The following is a 20,339-nucleotide window of genomic DNA, read 5'->3' as shown; positions in this document are numbered from 1 at the left end:
CCCCCATCCCTCCACCCCCACCCTTTCTCTCCCCACCTCATCCCTCGACCCCCCCTCCTGTCCCTCCACCCCATCCCTCCCCACCGAATCCCTCGACCCCCATCATCCCTCCCACCCTACTCCATCCCCTTATCCCTCCACCCTGCTTATCCCTTCACCCCTCCCGCTCCCTACCCCCACCCCATCCCTCCAACCCCACCCCGTCCCTCCCCACCTCATTCCTCGACTCCCCTCCCCACCCCCACCCTGTCCCTCCACCCCATCCCTCCCCACCGAATCCCTCGACCCCCCTCATGCCTCCCACCCTACTCCATCCCCTTATCCCTCCACCCTGCCTCACCCCCTCCCCACCCCCACTCCGTCCCTCCTTCCCCCCTCATCCCTCCCCCAGACTCCCTCTCCCATCGCCGCGTCCCTCCGCCCCACCCGCTCTCTCCCGCGCCCCGCCCCCCTCCCTGCGCGCCCCCGCAGGCGCGGCCCCGGCGGGAGCTGCCTTGCCCGGGGCCGCGCCTGGCCGCCGGGAGCGCGCTCTCGCGAGACTGCCGCGGCCGGCCCGCCCCTGCCGGGAGTGCCCGCCCCTCCCCGCCTGGCTCGCCCCGGTGCCGCCCCGCCTGCGATGCAGCCCGGCCCCGCGCGCTGACTCCCTCCGGCCTCCGCTGCCCCCTCCCCGGCCAGGCCGCAAAGCCCCGGCCTCGCGTAGCGCGGCGCGCCGAGCCCCGCGGGGGGTAGGGCGGCCCCGGGCCGGGCCATGCGGCGGGGCCCCCGCTAGGCTCCGCGGGACAGGAGGGCGGCCCCGGCCCGGCCATGCCGGCCAAGAGGAAGCCGGTGCTGCCGGCCCTGACGATCACCCCGACCATCGCCGAGGGCCCGAGCCCGGACGGCTCCTCCGAGTGAGTGCGGGGGGGCCGGCCCGGGGGGTGAAGGGGGAGGGAACCGGCCCGCGGGGGTGAAGGGGGGCTGGGAGGTGCAGGGGGGCCCGGGTGGAAAACCAGGCCGGGGGGGGGGGGCGAGGGGTTGGGGGGGGCCTGGGAGGTGAAGGGGTGCCGGGGGGGAAACCAGGCCGGGGGGGGGCGAGGGGTTTGGGGGGGCCGGGCTTGGGGGTCAAGGGGGGCCGGGGGTGGGGCTTCAGGCGGTCGGCGGGGGGGGATCCTGGCAGGGGGGTGAAGAGGGTTCGGGCAGGGGGTCCGAGCTGGGGGGGCACAGGGGGTTGGGGGGGCCGGGCCTGGGTGGTGAAGGGGTGCTGGGGGAGAGCTGGGTTGGGGGGGCCTGGGAGGTGAAGGGGTGCCTGAGGGGGAGAAACCAGGACGGGGGGGTGAAGGGGGTTTGGGGGGGCTGGGCTTGGGGGGTGAAGGGGGGCCGGGGGTGGTGCTTCAGGCATGCAGGGGGTTCAGGGGGGACCCAGGCTGTGGGGGGGCAGGGGAACTGGGCTGGAGGATGAGGTCAGAGTGGGGGGAGGGGGAGCCGGGTGGGAGGATGGGAACTGCAAGTGGGGCTCTATGGGGCAGGGGGCTGAGAGCATGGGGGGTGGGGGCAGGAGCTCAAGTGGAAATGGGGCCATGAGAGGGGTCGCCCCCAGGGGGCCAAGGGAAGGGCAGGGAGGTGGCCGGGGTTAGAACGGGAGGCCCCAGGGGCCGAGACAAAGGCACCTAGCTGGGCCTCTCACCCTGGCTGGGGACGTGGAACTGGCGTGAGACAGGTGTCGCTGGGGGTACAGGGGATGTTGGGACAGTTATGCTTGGGGGGGGCGTTGTCGTTTGGGTGGGTAGACTGGAGAGATGATGGGGGCTGTATAGTTTGCAAGGGGTTTCAGGGGAATACCTGTAAAGACTCACTTGTCCTAAGTGCTTGGAGCTCTGCCCAATTCTTCACCATAAACATTCACCTGGAAACAAAGGTGGGGGGATGGGGTGCTATTGCCCGGGAAGAGGGGGTGGGCTCTGTGTGAGGCTTGGCAGGGTGATTGTAAAAAGCACCCTCTGAAGAAGGAAAAAAAAAGACGGCGACTTTTTGGGGTGGTGGTTAAAATTGTGGATTGAAGGGCTGGGATGGATTTCGAAGGGGAAATAGCTCCACACCGTTGGGCCTACCATACTGACAGTCCAGTCTTCTGATGACCAAAGATATCCCAACAGGAGCTCCAAAAGGCAGGTGGCGTCCGAGCATAAATACCCCATTGTGCTTGGATAATAGATAGGCATCGGGTTTGGGCAGGATGGTGAGGGGTGTAGTGTTTTAAGCTGGGGGATTTGCATGACTTCATGGAAAGTCCCTCTCATGTTACTTAGTGGACTGCCTAGCTGTATCCCTGGATTCAGAAAGGGGAGCGGCTACTGGCACAGCTTGCTCCTCTCCCGGCAGTGAGCAGCGCTGCTGCTAAAGCGCCTTTAAGGTTTTAATGATTCCCGCTGGTTTCATGGTATTGCTTAAATGGCTGATTGTAAAAAGCTGCATCTCTGTAAGGGATCTGGGCTTCTGGGAAGAAGCTGCATCATTTATCTCCAATATGGCAATTCTTATGTCCCTATCAGTAACATTCCAGGGTTTGTGCCTTTGTAATAAGGCGTCATTTGTTTATCTTACTGCCATATCAAGATATGAATCAGTATATACATAGCTTTGGAGAAGGTTTTCCTCTTAGCTCCCTTCTCCCTACTGGCAGTGCTGAAGGGGTCCAGCATAAACTATATATGGGACTGCATTATGCTGGGCCTTCTGGCTCTTTGTGTAGCTAGCAAACAGCCACAGTTCTAGTTTTGCCATCTCCTCTGAAGGAAGGGACGTCAAATTCTCTGTCTTTAGCAGAGCCCTAACCGGCTCTAACAGTTTGTCCTGCTCCTCCCTGTTTCTCTTCAGGGCAAACCTGGTAGATCTGCAGAAGAAGCTGGAGGAATTGGAATTGGATGAGCAGCAGAAGAAGAGGCTGGAGGCTTTCCTCACCCAGAAAGCCAAGGTTGGGGAGCTGAAGGATGACGACTTTGAGAGGATCTCCGAGCTGGGAGCTGGCAACGGTGGGGTGGTCACCAAAGTGCAGCACAAACCCTCAGGACTCATTATGGCACGAAAGGTAAAAAGTGGCACGTGAATTGTCCTTCTTGTGCTCGTGTTGGCCTATCGTGCCACGCAGGAGAGAGGTTGTAACAGCAGATCATCCTGTTAGAAAAGCAGGACTCTGCCTACTCTTAACCTTCTGCTTCCTTAAATGAATTCTATACTGGTAAAGGGTGCCTGATTATGAGCCCTGGAGACCAAGTCTCCTAGGTATCCTTAGAACAGGTGTTGTCCAGGCAGCAGCACTGTTCTTTTCTCTGTGCTTCAACCCTGACCTGGAGCATCCCCCTTTGGGGTGAGATGAGAGTTTAGTCTCCTTGTCCTTTCTGCTGAAACTACCAGCAACGGTGACTCTTGTGATGTGAACACTAGCAAATGGAGTGAGGTTCCTCAAACTCATTATGCATGAGCCACCAGTCATCAGTTGATAGTGACTTTTTGCCACTGTTGACCTGAGCTGGATTTGACACAGTGGCACAAAGATGAGTTTTGTCCATTATTAATCCTCTGAGCAATTCAGTCTTCTGACTCCTTCTTCAGTATTAGACCATGGGACGTGAGCTGCACTTTATCAAATCCTGTGTACTGTTTAGAGCACATTCATGCTTTATTTTTCCATTAGAGCAGCTCTTAATCAACTCGACTAAATTGGATGAGGTTTGCGGGAGAATTGTACAGTTTTCAGGTGCAAGGTGTAGCTAACAAGGAGAAAGAAAAGGAGGACTTGTGGCACCTTAGAGACTAACACATTTATTTGAGCATAAGCTTTTGTGAGCTACAGCTCACTTCATCGGATGCTGTAGCTCACGAAAGCTTATGCTCAAATAAATGTGTTAGTCTCTAAGGTGCCACAAGTCCTCCTTTTCTTTTTACAGATACAGACTAACACAGCTGCTACTCTGAAACCTAACAAGGAGAGACAATGTGTGGCAGAACCTGCAGAAAGAAGTGCACTTTGCTAGCAGAGGACAGGTCTGTTACAGTGGTTCCTGGACTCTGTGCCACTTGCTGTGGATTAGATCATATGCAGCAACAAAGTCCCAGAGACCCTTCTTCCTTGAGATGTCCTTTCTCAACTTCCAACTTAAGAGCTTTGTTAATGCGAGAATAGTTCTGTGAGGAACGTTGTGAGTTTGTAATGAAAACTTACTGTCCCAGACACACAATTTGTTCATCCACCTAATGGTGCCTAATAATGGAAATAAATAATTTACCTGCCTGTCAAAAAAAAATAAATAATAAAAAAATGGCTAACTTTCAGTGAGAGAACAAGTAAGATTTCTGACGGTTGTTCAAATCCAGTGTGACTTAACTTGAAACTCTGGTCTCTTGTCTTATAGGGATGAATTTTAAAAGCAACAGGTAAAATTCATGGGTCTGATGAGCAAATATGTCCCACTGACTGGCTTCCCCTGGACAGCAGTATCTGTATAGCATTCCACAGTAGCATCTAGCTTGGGAATACTGGAGCTGGAAGGGTGTCAGTGGGATGCTGTGTATGTGAAAACTGATGGAAACCTGTGTTCAGAGCCTGGTTTGAGGTTTTCAGCATTGTCAAGCATAGGGCTGTTTGTTGGTCCAAACCTTCCCTGTCTCCCCATGCAGAATGATAGAAGTCTCAAGAGACTCTAAAGCATGTAATGGTGATCGCTATTGTTTGAGAATGACTTGATTTTTCTAGCAGCTACAGCTTCCCTTCCTGCGAGGTATTGCTTGCACATTGATAAACTGGTCCTACATGGAGTCCAAGGAATAATTCATCTGCTCCATAACTTTCAAACAACTCCCTCTCAGTGACCATGTTTTAGTTCTTCCCTGGTTTCTTTGGTATTCAAACACCCTTTATAGTGCCTGTAGAGCTGGGTTTTCTTGTGATAAACATTGACTATGTTGGGTGTCATCTCTGCACCCAGCTTGTTCCATTGCTTTTCTGCACTGTACTATCAGTACAGGGGTGACTAGTGTGCTCAGCTGCATTCTGTGTAGCATGCAGAAATCAAGAGTAGTTGTCCAGCAAGCCTCACTGCTTAGATAGGGCGAACAGCTCTCACCAGTACAGGACAAAGTGGGGCTCTTTCAACCCCCTCTTTTGTTTCTCCCTTCCCTTACTTCCAGGCTACAGCTGTATGTTCTTGTAGCTGTTCCTTGATTCTGTTGTTTGATTTTTCTCCCTTTGTAGCTGATTCATTTAGAAATTAAACCCGCCATTCGTAATCAAATTATCCGAGAGCTGCAGGTCCTGCACGAGTGTAACTCTCCGTACATTGTGGGTTTCTATGGAGCTTTCTACAGCGATGGGGAGATCAGCATCTGCATGGAGCACATGGTGAGCCTAAACTCCCTCCTTTTAAGCTGCTGCTGCTCTCCAGTGCTGTATACTGGGCAGATCCCTCTGGGTTGTAGATGCAGAGGAGTAAGTGATGCTAGAGTTTTTTCTGACAGCAAAAGGCTTGTTGCTCAGGGCATGGGTGGTGGAGCTGGGACATCAGACTCTGTCTAGGAGCTGTACAGCCCTACTTGAGCAGCTAAAATACAGAGAAATTGACTTTCTGGAAAGCGGAAGTGGCGGTTTTGGGGTCCAGCCAAGAGGAAATGTTGCAAACCCTCCACTGAACAGAATTCACTGAACTGCAGTGTGCGTCTTCCGCTGTATCTGGCGGGGAGGGCGTGTTGTGTCTCCTCCCCATTGGTGCAGTCAGTGCTGCCTTTGCATTGACACTAGTGTGTAGGAGAAACAGTGCGGAAAGCCTGTGACATTAATATGTTAGACGAAATTAAAATGGCATTTCCTATGATAGCAAAGTTTAATCATGAAGTGCTTAGCAAGAGGTGGGCGTAGTCCTCTGAACACCCACCTGTGGTGGTTACCACAGAGATCTTCCTTAGTGTGTGGACAGTCTGATCTAGTGTTACTGACTAGTGAACCCAAATGTGTTATGCTGTTTACACTGCTCAGTCCTCATAGGTATGTAAATTGTAGAGCCTAGAGCTGGAAAATACTTTTCAGGCCATTTATTTTATTTTCCTGCCAGTGCTCAGTTAACTTCTCTGCTCTGAATTTAGGATGGAGGCTCTCTAGATCAAGTGTTGAAAGAAGCCAAAAGGATTCCTGAGGAGATCTTGGGGAAAGTCAGCATAGCGGTGAGTATCCCTCTCACAGAGCTCACTCAAAACCCAAGGGGAAGAGGAGAGGCTTCAGGCTTTCAGAACTAGCGTGACCAGATGTCCCGATTTTATAGGGACAGTTCCAGTATTTGGGGCTTTGTCTTATACAGGCCCCTATTACCTGCCACCCCCATCTCGATTTTTCACACTTGCTATCTGGTCTTCCCATTCAGAGCTTACTGTCTCTCAGGGTGTACTGGGTGCAAATACCATCTGAGTCTTGACCCTTTGCTGGTCTGGTTTCCAACCCTTCCTGAAATCCATTCTGTACCCAGGGAGTCTCTTATTTCCTTGGAGCTGGAGCACAATTTCCTGTTGGTAGATACACCTACTAATTCAAGTTGCAAACCCAGGTTTTCCCTCCACCCCATATATTGTTATTGTATCATCAACTAGGAGTCAAAAGAATAACCGTATGAGCTGGGAAGTTAGTATATTTCAGACCATTTACTGCAGCCCCAGCTGGTAGGGTAGGAACGGTGGTGTAGGAGCCTCATGGAAAGTTTCCACTGAGCCAATGAACCGGTGATTTCATATCTAACACTGTGGGATTTTCAATTGTCTGAAAGTTTTATCTCCTTAAGCAGAGTGGATCTAAAGTGCAACCAACATTTGCTCGGCTGTGTGTCGGTTACTCCCTAAAGCTGGAACCCTTAGTTGCTACAGGGAGGCTTTACTGGTGGTGATGCAGTATTACAGCATCTTAAGTCTGTGCAAGAGATCTCTCTCCAAAGGGAAAGACTTTTCCTTCCCAGCTTTTAGCTCTTTCTCTCCTTTGGTTTCCTTCTAGGTTCTGCGAGGTTTGGCCTATCTAAGAGAGAAGCATCAGATCATGCACAGAGGTGAGAGGGGAGAACCTAAAAATAGCTTCTCATGACAACCAGAGACCTGGATTATTCTTACCTAGCATTGCGCATACATTTTTTATCTCTCTCTCTTCTATTCTCAGATGTGAAACCTTCTAATATCCTGGTCAATTCCCGGGGAGAGATAAAGCTATGTGACTTTGGGGTTAGCGGTCAGCTCATTGATTCCATGGCAAACTCCTTTGTGGGGACTCGATCCTACATGTCTGTAAGTCCCTATTCTTATGTAAACCTTTGGATGTATTCTACAAGGGAGAGGGATTTACCACTCTCCTGAACCAGACAGAGAGTTAGCATAGTGTCCAGGGTCACTCACAACTCCAGGCATTCTTAGCCTGGCCTGTAGTATCCTGCTATTACACCCTTCTATGCTGAAACTAGCCCACCAGAGAAGTAGTTGTAATATATGGACAAATCGCTGAGGGCTAGATCAAGACCTCACTTCACTTCTGTCTCCAGCTTGATTTATTTTTTAGATGTACAAAGAACACCTACATGGACTTACATAAATCTGCTTCTTTTAAAGGGATGCCATCAACCTTAAAATGAGTCGGTTTCAAAAAAGAGTTAAAAGTAGTTTGAAGTCCTACATGTGCTCCTGAGTTCCCCTGCCAATATTTATGGGCTTAGAGCTGACCTTGCAGCTTCTAAAAAACGCTCTCCTCCTCCCCCCCACCCCCCTGCTCTTGTTTCTATGTGGAAAGAACCAAGTCACCTAAGGGATATTGGCTTATTCAGGTGAAAACTCTGAAAAGGACTCCATAAAACACTTCATTCTCCATTGCCCTGTGCCTTGTGCAGTCATTCACGCCAGCTGCAAAGTGAAAGCCAGAGTGGTAGTGTGTTCCATTCGCTTCACACTGGTGCAGATATTCCACACTGTGCAGGGCAATGGGGAATTGGGTCCAAAGTGGTGTCCAGTGCCCCACGTGAACTGGAAAAAGAAGTGACAGTCACCTCAGGTACTACTTTGTAGCAGTAGGCAGAAGAATTTCAGACAGAGGTGAGATGTTTAAGTTGAAGTTCCTTTAATCATTAGATGCCATTTCTATCCAAACAGTCTGGTGGCTGGTGGTCTAACTATCTATCTGCAATGGAATTGTTGCATATTGACTCTTATATGTCTGTGAAAACTTGCACAACTCCCATTCTAGCCAGTGTCCTTTGCTTTCTTCAGCAGGAGATTTACTGACCAGTATAATTACAAAACTCTAAATCTGTGCTGGCACTCGGTCCTTAGCTCGTTCGCCTCAGTGGGGTGGCGTATAGTGTGCATCTCCCCAGCCTGACGGCTAGGAACAAAGACGTGGGTTCTTAGGGGTGCTGTCAGCCTGTGCTTGTCCTTCACTCTGAACTTCTTTGTATTTTGGGCACTGTTCCTCTTCAAGTGCAGTTATGGTTAAAACAGAGACTAGAATTAAAAAAAAGAAGTCCCCTTCTTTCTCAGTCCATTGGCGCTCTGTGATTTTGAGTCATATCTCTACTGACAGCTGTGACTCCTATTCGTTCTGCAGTGATGTAAGGAACAAAACCCAGCTAGGTTTTCAGATTCTATTTGGGAGTTTGTAGTATGGGGCAGATAAGAAAATCATCTTTTTTTTTACTTGTATACTGAGTAAACTAGATCTGAATACACTGAGAAAATAACCCTGTGGAGTCAGTCACTGTTCTGGCCATAGCAGAACTTAAAGAAGAGCTGGATTAGAATAGCATTTAAGTATATAAAACCTGCACTACACATTCTGTGGACATGATCTTTCTAGGTAGAAGAAATCCCTCCTACCCCCCCATATTTCCTCTGAGCATATTAATGTTTCCTGCTGGTGTCAAGAGTTGTAGGCTCTCAGAGGATTCTAGTTTATAAAGAAGACTGAGTGAATTTTCAAACAGCCTGTCCCTGCAGCAATTCCTCCTTGAAACAGAAAAAAAGCAGTTTGCAAGAGCCACTTTAGCCTGAAGGTGTGGGGGGCGGGGCAGGAGAAAGATAGTCGGTCTATTTCATTTAAATGTATAATTAGTAGGGAGTGTTTTGTATCCTTCCGTTTGTGGCAGAGTTTCTCTGCAGTAATGTGCCATAGCCACAAATTACTTCCAGTCAATGGAGTCTCTTCCATGTAGTGACCTCTCTTCTGTTGGGAAGTACAGTTTTACTGAGGCACATCTGTGACTTTTCATTACAGCCTGAGCGGTTGCAGGGCACTCATTACTCAGTTCAATCCGACATCTGGAGCATGGGTCTCTCCCTGGTGGAGCTGTCTATCGGAAGGTACCCAATCCCCCCACCAGACTCCAAGGAACTGGAAGCGATATTTGGCCGTCCCATGGTCGATGGGGCAGAGGGAGAACCTCACAGCATCTCACCGCGGCCCAGACCCCCCGGGCGCCCTGTCAGTGGTAAGGGCTGAAATTGACACCTGTGTGCTGGGATGATTTTTGGTTTATGGGGCTGGGTTAGAAATATGAAACAATTCAGGACCATTAATTCGCTTTCATCATTTCTCTGCGTTTGGACATGGAATTGAAGCGAGGCAAATACATAAGGGTTCAATGGGAACTTATTCTGCAGGAGCCTGGCCTATACCTAAACACTGGAAACAGAAGCCAGCACTGATTCTTGCTTCTCTGGTTTTTACAAAATCCATGTGTAAAGTCAGTCTCCCACAAAGGCAGCATCCCCATGAAGGTCAAGATGTTCCAAAGTGACTCGTGATTTGGGGTGCGCAACTTGCGGCGCTTTGAAAGGAGCCTGATTTTCAGAGGTCTGGTGTTCAGCCCTGGGAAAATCAGGTCCCTTTAAGAAGTGTCCAGCTGGGCCCCAAAATCATTGGAAAATCTTGGTCTAACTGTGCAGAACTTGAATTGGAAATTTGTATCTCTAGCAATGTGATATTGCTTTGCTGACGAACTTGAGATGTGACAGCCCTAGAGGCAAGTGCTGTTACCCATAGGTCAGGTCCAGCATTTGTATCGGCAGAGCAAGCTTCCTGCTAGCGTGCCTGAATCCTGGCCCTGGGGTAAGGGCAAGTTCAGTTTCAGCAGCCCATTTGCTCCTTGGTCACCGATTAGACTGATCCCAAAGGGGCCAAATATGTGCCAGTTGTGGTGTATTTGAGATCTGAACAGATCAGGGAGCTGGACTGAGGCCACCAAATTCATCTCACATAGGCATCTGAACAGCCATTAGATGGTAATTATTGAGTGGCTGGATTTGAACTGCTGATCTAAAGGCCAAAGGCTTCTTGGTCTGCTTCAAGCCCTCCAAGCAATATGATCTTGTGCTTCCCAAATGCTCCGAGCTATTAAATGGATCAGTGATTTGGTAGCAGAGGTTGAAACCATAAAGCTCAAAACAGGCTTTTAAAAAAATCCATCCCCATTGCCTTGCTTTTGCTTCCATCATAGTAAACTCTACTGTGCTGGTTCTGTTACCTTCGTCCATGTGCAGTTTCTTACTCTGCCTTTGTCCTCTTAACTACACAGGCCATGGAATGGACAGTCGGCCTGCGATGGCTATCTTCGAACTGCTGGACTATATTGTTAATGAGGTTGGTATTTGAAATCACTTTTCATCTCCTTTCCCTCTGTTTGTTGGAGTCTTTTGGAGTCTCTTGACTCAGAATAGATCGAAAATCCTCATTTGCTAATCCGTTAAAGGGGTAATAAGAACTGAAAGCTTCACTAAAATCTCCTTCTCTCCTACTCACTCTGTTTGTACTGTATCCTGTCCCTTCTCTCCCATTTGCTCTTCCTGTCTCTTGGTATTAAAGTCTACCACACTAAAGTGCCTCTAGCTCTGGAATAAGACCCTGCAGACAAGGGCTTATAATATCTTTGAAGAAACTGTGAGAAGAGTAGAAAGAGGAGCCCTGAGGGGTAATGAACTATTTGTTCAGTAATCAGCCATTTAGAACAAACTCCTCCATAGACCTGTGAAGGATAAACAATCCCTCTGCTAGGAGCCAGATCACCCCAGTGTTCTCAGCATGGGCCGAACGCCTGGTCTCTTTTTGAAAAACCTTAAGGTAAATTACAGTCTGGGGTCTTAAAGTGAGCATGTCCCAGTAAGGAGGCAGGACTAGTCTGTGGGAGGAGCAGCTTTCCCTGCAAGGTGACATGATGAGTTGTTACCTGACCGCAGTTGTACCTGTTGAGTTAGTTCTATCTGCTGTAGGGTTTCAGGTATGTGGGATTTGCTGTGTCTTATCAGAACACTGATCTGGGATGTTGCACTCCAACCTTTTGGCAGTGGCTAATACCTAATGCTTCAAAAGTAGGCAGCTCTGGCTTCCCCTGTGCACCTAGCCAAATGGGCAGTGCTTTACCTAGGGTGGGGGGCAAGGTTTTCCTTCGGAGGCCTCGAATGATATAGCTGGCAGAAGATATGCACTGATGGGAGGCTAGTGGCTGTAAAGGGAAGCAATAGTTGCTCGGTTCTGAAGTTTAAAGGGAAACACGTATGAGCAGTCAGGTCTTCAGGCTGCAGCTTTTCAGTCACTGTGCTCCTTCCTGACCCATTGATGCAGAAAACCCTTTTGCTTCTTTTCCCAGCCTCCTCCTAAGCTGCCGAATGGAGTTTTCACACAAGACTTCCAGGAGTTTGTAAATAAATGGTAAGGATCTCCTTCTACAAGTGAACATCGAGGCTGTTCACGGGGCTGGTTCAGCAGCCCTAGAGATTGAAACTTTCCATCCCATAACAAGGCTGGCAGTAGCAGGACACGGTTTCCCACGTGCCTCAGCCAGTGTGCCTCCACTCTGACCTGGAGGGACCATCCTCCGTCCGTCCTTGTGAGCCATTCAATCTGTGATCCCTGTGAGCGCTTATGTGGGCGCTTGTTTTACTAAGACATGAACTAAGACCACAAGCCCATTTCATATAGGCTACAAAAATGGCGGTCGGGTAATGGCTTGGAGTTGCTACCAGTGTGGGTTGGCCACTTGAGTCATCCAGTCCCCCAGTCTTTTTGTATTTATTATAAGACTTTTGGTGGATGCCTAGATAAACGCTGCAGCCGATGCTGGTTTATTGACAGCCTTCTCCACGATGTGGTATTCTTCCAAACACTCACCCAGAGGAAGCTTGCCTAGAATGTTTCTAGGAGCATGTGATCTTCTCTCTCAATCTCTTGCCTTCTCCCCACTTAGAAGGGATTGTTTTTCTTCAGTTGGACTTGCCTTGTTTGGGGCTTAATGCTCTGGTGACACTGGCAGCTCAGCTGCCTTTGGTTAAGACTCATGTTCAAAAGATCTTGTAATTAATGTAGACTGTGTACTTGGGAAGGCGGGGTTGGTTGTATTTAGACGATACAGTGCTAATTTTCAACATCAAGGGATGCTGTTGGCCCCCATATTAGATATGCCTAATGAGGCAACGTCATGACTAGTGGGCCTGAACTGAGAACTGCCAGCTTTGCTTTGGTTCGTGGATGCGCTTCAATCTCAGATATGGGTTGATCTTTTGCAGCTTTCTAAGCCTACATTTTCCCACTCTGACTAATGACTTTGAGATCCTGAATTTTTGGGTGCCCAGCTTGAAACTCCTTGAAGAAGCCTGATTTTCAGAAATGTAGAGCAGCAGCTCCATCTCAAAATAAGGTGTCTTTCTGGTGTTTCAAGTTCGGCACCTAAAATGGCTGGTCGCTGTCGGAAACTTACGCTGTCATCTTTATTTTCAAATGAGGGTGGGAGTGGTTTCTCAGCAACTTCTGCTAGACTCTTTGAGTAAAGTTTCCAGCAGGACCTGGACCTTCAGAACCAGGTTTCCCTGAAGTTTTTCTATGATGCTTATCTCCTAAGCCTACTGCAGGGTTTGGTAATGGCATGGATAGTGTGGTGTGGCATGAGAACCTGGATAGATCTGATGTAAAGGTCTGACTGTTCAAGGGAATCCTGCTTTTCCAGGAATCTGCTAGGATAGGCTTGAAGGGTGTCCCTCAGCAGTGGGTGCATAAAGCCACTTTTCGAGTAGTGATAGAAGTGACCAGGTCTAGGTCTGCTGAAGGCAGCATTCGCTGGCTTCCAAATAAACGAGACACCAGGCTGGGTAGCCTGACCGGCCAAATAAGCAGCTTTTCACAAGAGGAGTCTGACAGATCTTTCCTGCCTTTTCTTCTGTTCTCAGCTTAATTAAAAATCCAGCAGAACGGGCAGATCTGAAGATGCTGATGGTAAGTGGGAAGCTGCAAGTTTTTTGTAGTGTGAGCAGCTCGGGCTTGCATTGTTGGCGGGATTCCCCTCAGTTCCTTGACCAGAAGCAGCTGCTGTTGCATTTGGTTTCCTCCTCTTGAGACACTGGAAGCTCCAAAGTGACATTAAGAATGAACTGAGTGGGAGGTGAGGGAAAAGCTACATGGAAATACCAGTCAGATTGATGGCATTTACAGTCTTCCAGAGCTGGGCCCAATACACATAGGTCCTGCAGCCCATCCTGCTAACCAAGCCCAGTGCAGGCACCAGGCCTTCCGAATGTGATTCCTCAGAGAAGTCTTTGGGAAGGAAAACAGGAGTAGAGAAATCTCCATGTCTTCCCAGGCAGTTTGAGAGATCAGTTTTCCCTGTTAAGCTCCAGATCCTCTCCCCAGCTACGCACTGGTTTCCTCAGCTGCTGTGGACTGGGACGGGGAGACTGTGCACTCCTCCTCCCGCAATACCTCTTGGAGCTGCTGCTCTGGGCTGCATCACCTGCCTCCCCCCTCCTCCGGGTGCAAAGGCTGGCGGTTCTGTGGAGTGGCAGATCTTTTACTTGCCATCTCCCAGCGTGACATCCATAATAATATCCAATGCTAATTATTATTTTGATGTTCATTATTAGATAGCAGTACGGCTGTCACCCCTTCCCCTACTGATAAACTATCTGAAAACCAAAAAACCCAGCCCTGTGCTTGGAAAATAACAGCTAGTTGGACATCTATCTAAAAAGCTGGTTTTGTTGGCTGGAGAACAGAACAAGCCGGTCCTCCGGCTCCATCAGAACAGTGCTGGCAGTACAGCATGGCTCCAGCAAGAAGCTGTCGCTGCAACACAAGCATCTGTCAGACCAAACCGTTAGCAACATGATGAGTCATTGGGTGATATAGACCCCGTCACTGGGTTAGAACTGCTCTAGGGAGACAGATCTCCTGGCTTTACCTAGGACGGCAGCAGCAGAGACCGTTACGCTGTGGCAACCCTTCGTCGTCCTGTAAAGCATTGCCTGGAAGCCCTGGTTACACCAGCGCTGGCTATCGGATGGGAGCTTGCTGAAACTAGCCAGGTGCAGCTGCCCTCTCAGATTACGTAATTGATCCAGAATCCTGCCACTGGGTGCCGCCGTCCCTTGTCTGGTCTCAGTGATTCTCCTACACTGACTTCGGGAAGCAGGGCTACCCACCTCTTAGGGGGGCAGGGCTGCCCTACAAATTGACATCAGCGCAGCTCAGGAGAAGACGCTCTGAGGGCAGGACTACACTACGGGGCTAAGTCGACCTAAGTTACGCAACTCCAGCTACGTGGCTTAGGTCGATTTTTTGAGGTGTCTACACCATGCTGGGGTGACGAGAGAAACTCTCCCATTGACTTACCTTAGGCTTCTTTTAGAGTAACAGCTGTGTTAGTCTGTATTCACAAAAAGAAAAGGAGTACTTGTGGCACCTTAGAGACTAACCAATTTATTTGAGCATAAGCTTTCGTGAGCTACAGCTCACTTCATCGGATGCCTCCGATGAAGTGAGCTGTAGCTCACTAAAGCTTATGCTCGAATATAAATTGGTTAGTCTCTAAGGTGCCACAAGTACTCCTTTCCTTATGCTTCTTGTTCCTGTGGAGTACTGGAGAGCAATTGGCAGTCGATTTAGTGGGTCTTCACTAGACCCGCTAAATCGACCCCGGATGCAGTGATCGCCACACAGAGTGGAGACAAGCCCTAAGTCAATAGGAGAGAGCTCTCCCGTCGGATTAATAACTCCCCCTCCAAGAGGCAGTAGCTATGTCAGCGGGAGAAACTCTCCCACTGACATAGCGCTGTCTACACAGGGGGAGCGGTTACGGTTGGCATACCTGTGTTGCTCAGGGGTGTGGATTTTTCACACCCCTGAGCAATGTCGTTATACTGAAGTATGTAGTGTAGACCGAGCCTTAGTTTGAAAGTCAATGAGCGAGGACTGTGTGGTAGGGAAGTATGGAGTGTCTTGTGAGCTGTGATAGACGAAAGAGATGCCTATGCTTTACTCTCTCTTTTCCCCTTTCAGAATCACGCCTTTATCAAACGCTCTGAAGTGGAAGAGGTGGATTTTGCAGGCTGGCTATGTAAAACGCTGCGGTTAAACCAGCCCAGCACCCCCACCCGCACTGCCATGTGACGGCAAAGCAAACTGCCTTGTGTCCATACATCTGCCTGTCTGTCACCGTTTCCAGCCCTTCAGTAGAAGACAGAACCACCCTCCTTCCTCCCCCATCCCCTTCCCACCCTGCTCCTAAATGGCAAAGCACCATCATTTTGGGAAATATCCATCATCCCACAAACGAGCAGAAATGGGCTTGCTTTCTTTTTGTTTTTTTCCTTGCCCGCGTTCAAGCGCGGCTCAGTCTTTGAAGTTTCTGACATTTGGGAAATGTGCTGCTGCTTATGTTGTCTCTCGAAACCTGTTCACTTGGGTTAAAAAATATGGGGTGTGTGTGCAGGGGGCGGGGAAGATCACGTGCTTTGTACACTTAACTTTTGGTGTAGGCTTGAAAATGGCTAGTGTCAAAAGCTCTAGCATTGGACACAGAGAAACCTATCCATGCACGATGGGTGGGGTGAGGGCAGGCGCAGTTGCCAGATGGTACAGCCATTGGATGTGTGTTGGCAGAGCAAGAAGGGGAAGTGAAGGTGTTGAGACTAGTAAATTCCTTGAGCTTGCTTGGGGAAATTAGCAGAGACACTGCAAGAACAAAGAGACAGTTCGTGGGTAATATTTTTAGCCTAGCTGGGGAAGAGGAGCAGCACTAAATTCTCTCCCACTTTCCTTTTGTCTGTTTGACATTCAGCTCCTTAACAGGGAAGCCTTTCTTCAGCTTCCCTTATCCTGTTCCTCTTTGTGCCCAGTAAGGGCTCTGTCCTAACCCACAGGATGGAGAAAGGACTGACTAGGGAATCCTGTTTTTCTTCATGTAGCTTTGAGGTCCTTTTGCATTACTGTGTGTGGGAAAGTTGATTTTTAGTAGCCCAACTTTCTTCCCTGCTGATCTTCTTCCATGGGTAGCGAGGAAAAGCTTCTGCTTTTAAAACATGAGGTTTTCGAGTATATTCCAGACATGCACTGTGTGTTCGCTGATCATCTCGGGCTACTAAATCGCCACATTGGGCAGTTAGCCTGCTAAAAAAGGGAATGAGTCTGAGCCAGTTCATAACAGACTGCAGGGCAATACTGGCTATTCTTCCAGTCAATGTGACGTTCAGGGCCAAGAAGTTTTTTGTGGTAAGCTTGGGCCTACCAGAATGGTGATGGGGGAGACAGCACCCCCCCAGCGACTGCAGCAGCATTGTTGCCCAACTGCCCTTCCGCGCTTTGAGAGGAAGACTGCGTCTTGCACCCGACAGTTGGCGACACAAAGGGAAAGCGGGCATTTCCGGCACGTTCTGCCGCCAGGGCAGAGGTGCTGTGTTGGGAATGGAATCCCCAGCAACTGGCCCAGGGAAGAAAAGTCCTGATCTTCCTTCAGATCTACTCGCGGCACTGACAAGGCCAATCTGGCAGCAGCCCAGGAGTGTGATGCAAACTCCAAAGGCTCTTGGGGTGCAGGTTTTCTCTGCTGCTCTATGGTCCAGTGAGAACCATCTCCGAGGGCTGTGGCAGATTCAAGCATTTTTAGAAATGTTCTTTGGAGAGGCAGGGCGGGGATGGGGGAGATGCCTCAAATCCTACAGGAAGCCAAACAGCAGATTTCCACCCTGGGTTCTTTACCTGTTTGAAAAGGTCTCCAAGCTGCGTGCTAGTGATCAGGATTGGGCTTCGTTTTGTTTTTCCTCCAGCACTGATCTTTTCCCCCCCCCAGCTCCTACCAGAGGGTTTCAAACCTGTGATCTCCCCCGGAATATACCTAGTCTGGAAGTTCATTCTCTTCCCTCTCCTCCCCTGCTTGGTCTCACTGTTTTAGAGTGGCTGGTTCATAACTGTATATTCAGCCGGCAGCCTTCAGACAACCATTTCAGGCAGAAGACCAGGGCGAGGTAGCTGTGACTCCAGCTGTCTTATGACCAGCTGGCGAGATGCTGTACAAGGCCACTGGAGGAATGAAACCACACATTGGAACTAGTTTTGTGACATAACTAGCCAAAAGCAATCAAGTCTCTGGGGGAGACTTTCCCGAGGACCATTAGGTGCCTAACTCCTATTGGCTTTAATGGGAGCTGGGTGTCTTAAACGGTCCTCTTTGCCTGGGCAAAATCTCCCCCTCTGCCAGTTTGATGGCACATGCTTCTTGGGTAGGGGAAAGACCTCTCAAAGCCACCCAGACATGGTGCACGTCTCTTCGCTCTTCTGATAGGTAAAGATGCCATTGCACGGTGGCTGAACTGTTACCCAGAGCTGCCTGCACCATTGCAGCCCCTCTCCTGCCCCCCCCCTCCAGCAGTTAGGAGTCCTGTCCAGTTTTAGCCTCTTCCATTGGGGAAGCGCTGCTACTTCGAGTTATGATTGCTTTCCCCATTGCTCGGCGTTCCCTGCCGAAGGCCAGTACAAATCCCTGCGCGGCAGAGTTCCCTAATTGTGATAGGTGGAGTGGTCACTCCAAATGTGCTTCATCTAACGACAATCCTGCTGGCAACCTCTGAACCACGAAGATCTCCATACTGCTCCCTAGAAGGGGGACACCAGTCGTACGCTGTCTTTTCTGCTGCTCAGCTGGGAGTAGAGTCTTGCCTTGGGCAAGCAGATCTTGCTTTCTAACTTTCCACGTGAGCTGTCTGGTTCTCAGAAACATTTTCCTGTAGGCTGTCTGGGCAGGAAGACCCAGATGGCTAAGAGAAAGTGACTGAGGTAGCTGTTTGCTCCTGCCCTTTGATTAGTGTGTGAGCTGATCCAGACATGAAGTCTGAGGGAAGCCTCTTGTGGAACTGTACTAGGCCTTGTTTGTTTTTGTGAGACTGGCAGTAGTACGTATGGAGTTTGCCAAGTGTATTTATCTCCCCTTTCTTAGGGTGGATCCGGTTCTTCATTTCCTTGAGGGAAAGGAATAAGAGGTTAAACGATAGCTAACTGGAAGGGCCTGCTCACCTTTGGTGGAATCTTGCTTCTCTCAAGCTACCTCTCTAGGGAATGATAGGTACGTACCTTGCCGGTACGGGAGCAAGGAAGGGCCTTGTTTTGCTGTAACGGTTGAGTCTCATGAGGTGGGAAGATAACCTGCATGGATCACATGGACAGGGTCTGTTCAAAGAGCCTTTTATGTTTTTGGTTTTTTTTTTAAATATACCCTTTCTTTTCCTGCCTGACGTAGAAATACAAGCCATAGGAATGACTCATTCCCTTGCCCTCTTGGCTTTCAGGGAGGGGTCTCTGTGATGTGCGAGTTCCATTTGGCTAGAGTCTAGAAATCTTGTCTTTGTCGGGTCTCCTAAGGCACGATGTTTTGGCTTAACGGGCAGAGGCTGTCTGCGTCCTCAGCCCTAGCATTCTTGTGCTGCTGTTAAAGGAAAAACCTGCGCCAGCCCACAGTGGCTGCAAAGGTCAATTGTGAACTTGTAAATTCGGGGAAGTGGGGGTGTGTGATTTGTGAGGCTTGGAAAGTGTGGCCACAGCTGCTTTCTAATGGACAGTCCCTTTATTGGGTAGGCAGCAGACATATCAGTGCCCCCCTACCCCTTCCCCAAAAAGCATACATTCTTTTCCTGTAACCACGTTCCACTGGGGAATGTATCGAATCTACCTGAAAAGGAAAGGATATCGGGCGGAACCTGATCACTCATGAAGCACCTTCCATGTCTATATGGTGTCTGTTTCACCCCCTTGATGAAGGGCAAGGTGTCAGCCAGTGTGGGGTAAAGTCTTTCAACTAGCACGTTGGCTGTGTAATAATTTAATGAGGGGTGGGGGATTCCCTCCTCCCCATAGATGCATTTCATGCTGCTGATTGTGGTTCAGATATGCTGGGTGTTTTTTAAAACACACACACAAATATGGTGGATTGTGCTTATTTTTTCAAATAGTACCAGTGGCTCAAGCGCTGGTGTTATTTTTACCTTTTTGAAGGCCTTTATTTTTATCCCGGAGTTACCCTATTTGATCAAATTATCAGGTGCTCTCGTGCCTGGGTTCTCGTTAATCAGACCAGTAGGACACGCATGCAGAAAAGCAGATGAGAGGGCTGGACGAATGTGGATCTCTTACTCTGTTCGGGGGAACACCTGCAAAATTGGTACAATCTCCTGATGCCCAGAAGAAGGGGAGACAGGTTTCCCTGCTGCTCCAAACCAAAGCTTATGTTGCAGGCTTCAGATTTCACTCTGTCCGTTTGCCACGGTGTCCCATAATATTTATAAAGCAGGAAGAAAATGGGTACAGTTTAATAGCCCGAGGGAAGACTTGTCTGATAGCTAGAAAAAATTTGAGAGCTAGAATCTGACGCATCATCCCTGAGTGGCAGTTGTATGGTTTCCAACATCCCATTTGTTTTTTTTCCTAGAGTGCACTTATATTCCATCAAATCTGGCAACTCTGGAGGATTGAATGTATTATACAAAGTGTTTGGGTTAATTAAAAAAAAAACAATTCTAATTGAAATGGTGAGATCGTGTGCTCTGAATGACTATGTACTGTTTTTTGGTCATGTATATGAGCCATGAGGCTCTGGGGTGGGGGGTGTATCTTTTTTCCCTCTTATTTAAATAAAAAAACGGTGGGGATTCTACGATTCAAACGCTTTGGGGTAGTTTTGTTTTGCTTTTGCGCTTGGTTTTGGAGGTGAAGGGGAAAGTCTATTGAGCATTTTGTTGGTGCAATTTTTTTTTAACTATTTTCATCCTGGAAAAAATAATAAATGGCACTTTACATTAAAAGGCCTTTTCCCTCTTTAATTTCATCTCAGGTGGTTTTTAAACATGAATTTTTAAACTGAAACATGAATTTTACCCTTCATAAAAACTGATGGGGTCTATTTCCACTCAAGAAAGAGATCTCGGAGGCATCATGGATAGGTCTCTGAAAACATCTGCTCAGTGAGCAGCGGCAGTCAAAAACGTTAACCGTGTTAGGAACCATTAGGAACGGGATAGATAATAAGACTGAAAATATCATAATGCCA

General features: G+C 49.1%; 1 protein-coding gene across 1 annotated transcript; it reads left to right on the top strand.

Annotated features, from left to right (window-relative positions):
- The first annotated feature begins 602 nt into the window (after positions 1 to 602).
- On the top strand, positions 603 to 20,094 carry MAP2K2 (mitogen-activated protein kinase kinase 2). The gene is made up of 11 exons (XM_037885752.2): positions 603 to 890; positions 2,854 to 3,064; positions 5,228 to 5,374; positions 6,112 to 6,189; positions 7,004 to 7,055; positions 7,163 to 7,287; positions 9,260 to 9,473; positions 10,560 to 10,624; positions 11,628 to 11,689; positions 13,201 to 13,246; positions 15,305 to 20,094. The coding sequence occupies exons 1-11, from the start codon at positions 805 to 807 to the stop codon at positions 15,413 to 15,415; spliced, it is 1,197 nt and encodes a 398-aa protein (XP_037741680.1). The 5' UTR covers positions 603 to 804; the 3' UTR covers positions 15,416 to 20,094.
- Positions 20,095 to 20,339: the final 245 nt, after the last annotated feature.

Source organism: Chelonia mydas, chromosome 25, assembly GCF_015237465.2.
Source record: "Chelonia mydas isolate rCheMyd1 chromosome 25, rCheMyd1.pri.v2, whole genome shotgun sequence".
NCBI lineage: Eukaryota > Metazoa > Chordata > Testudines > Cheloniidae > Chelonia > Chelonia mydas.
This window is presented reverse-complemented; position numbering and strand designations above follow the sequence as displayed.

What these genes read in the sequence shown, in the direction of transcription:
- MAP2K2 (XM_037885752.2), top strand. Translation starts at nt 805, where the DNA reads ATGCCGGCCAAGAGGAAGCCGGTGCTGCCGGCCCTGACGATCACCCCG. An exon ending in GACTCATTATGGCACGAAAG is followed by an intron (nt 3,065 to 5,227) that starts GTAAAAAGTGGC and finishes CTCCCTTTGTAG; the next exon opens with CTGATTCATTTAGAAATTAA. An exon ending in GGACTCGATCCTACATGTCT is followed by an intron (nt 7,288 to 9,259) that starts GTAAGTCCCTAT and finishes TTTTCATTACAG; the next exon opens with CCTGAGCGGTTGCAGGGCAC.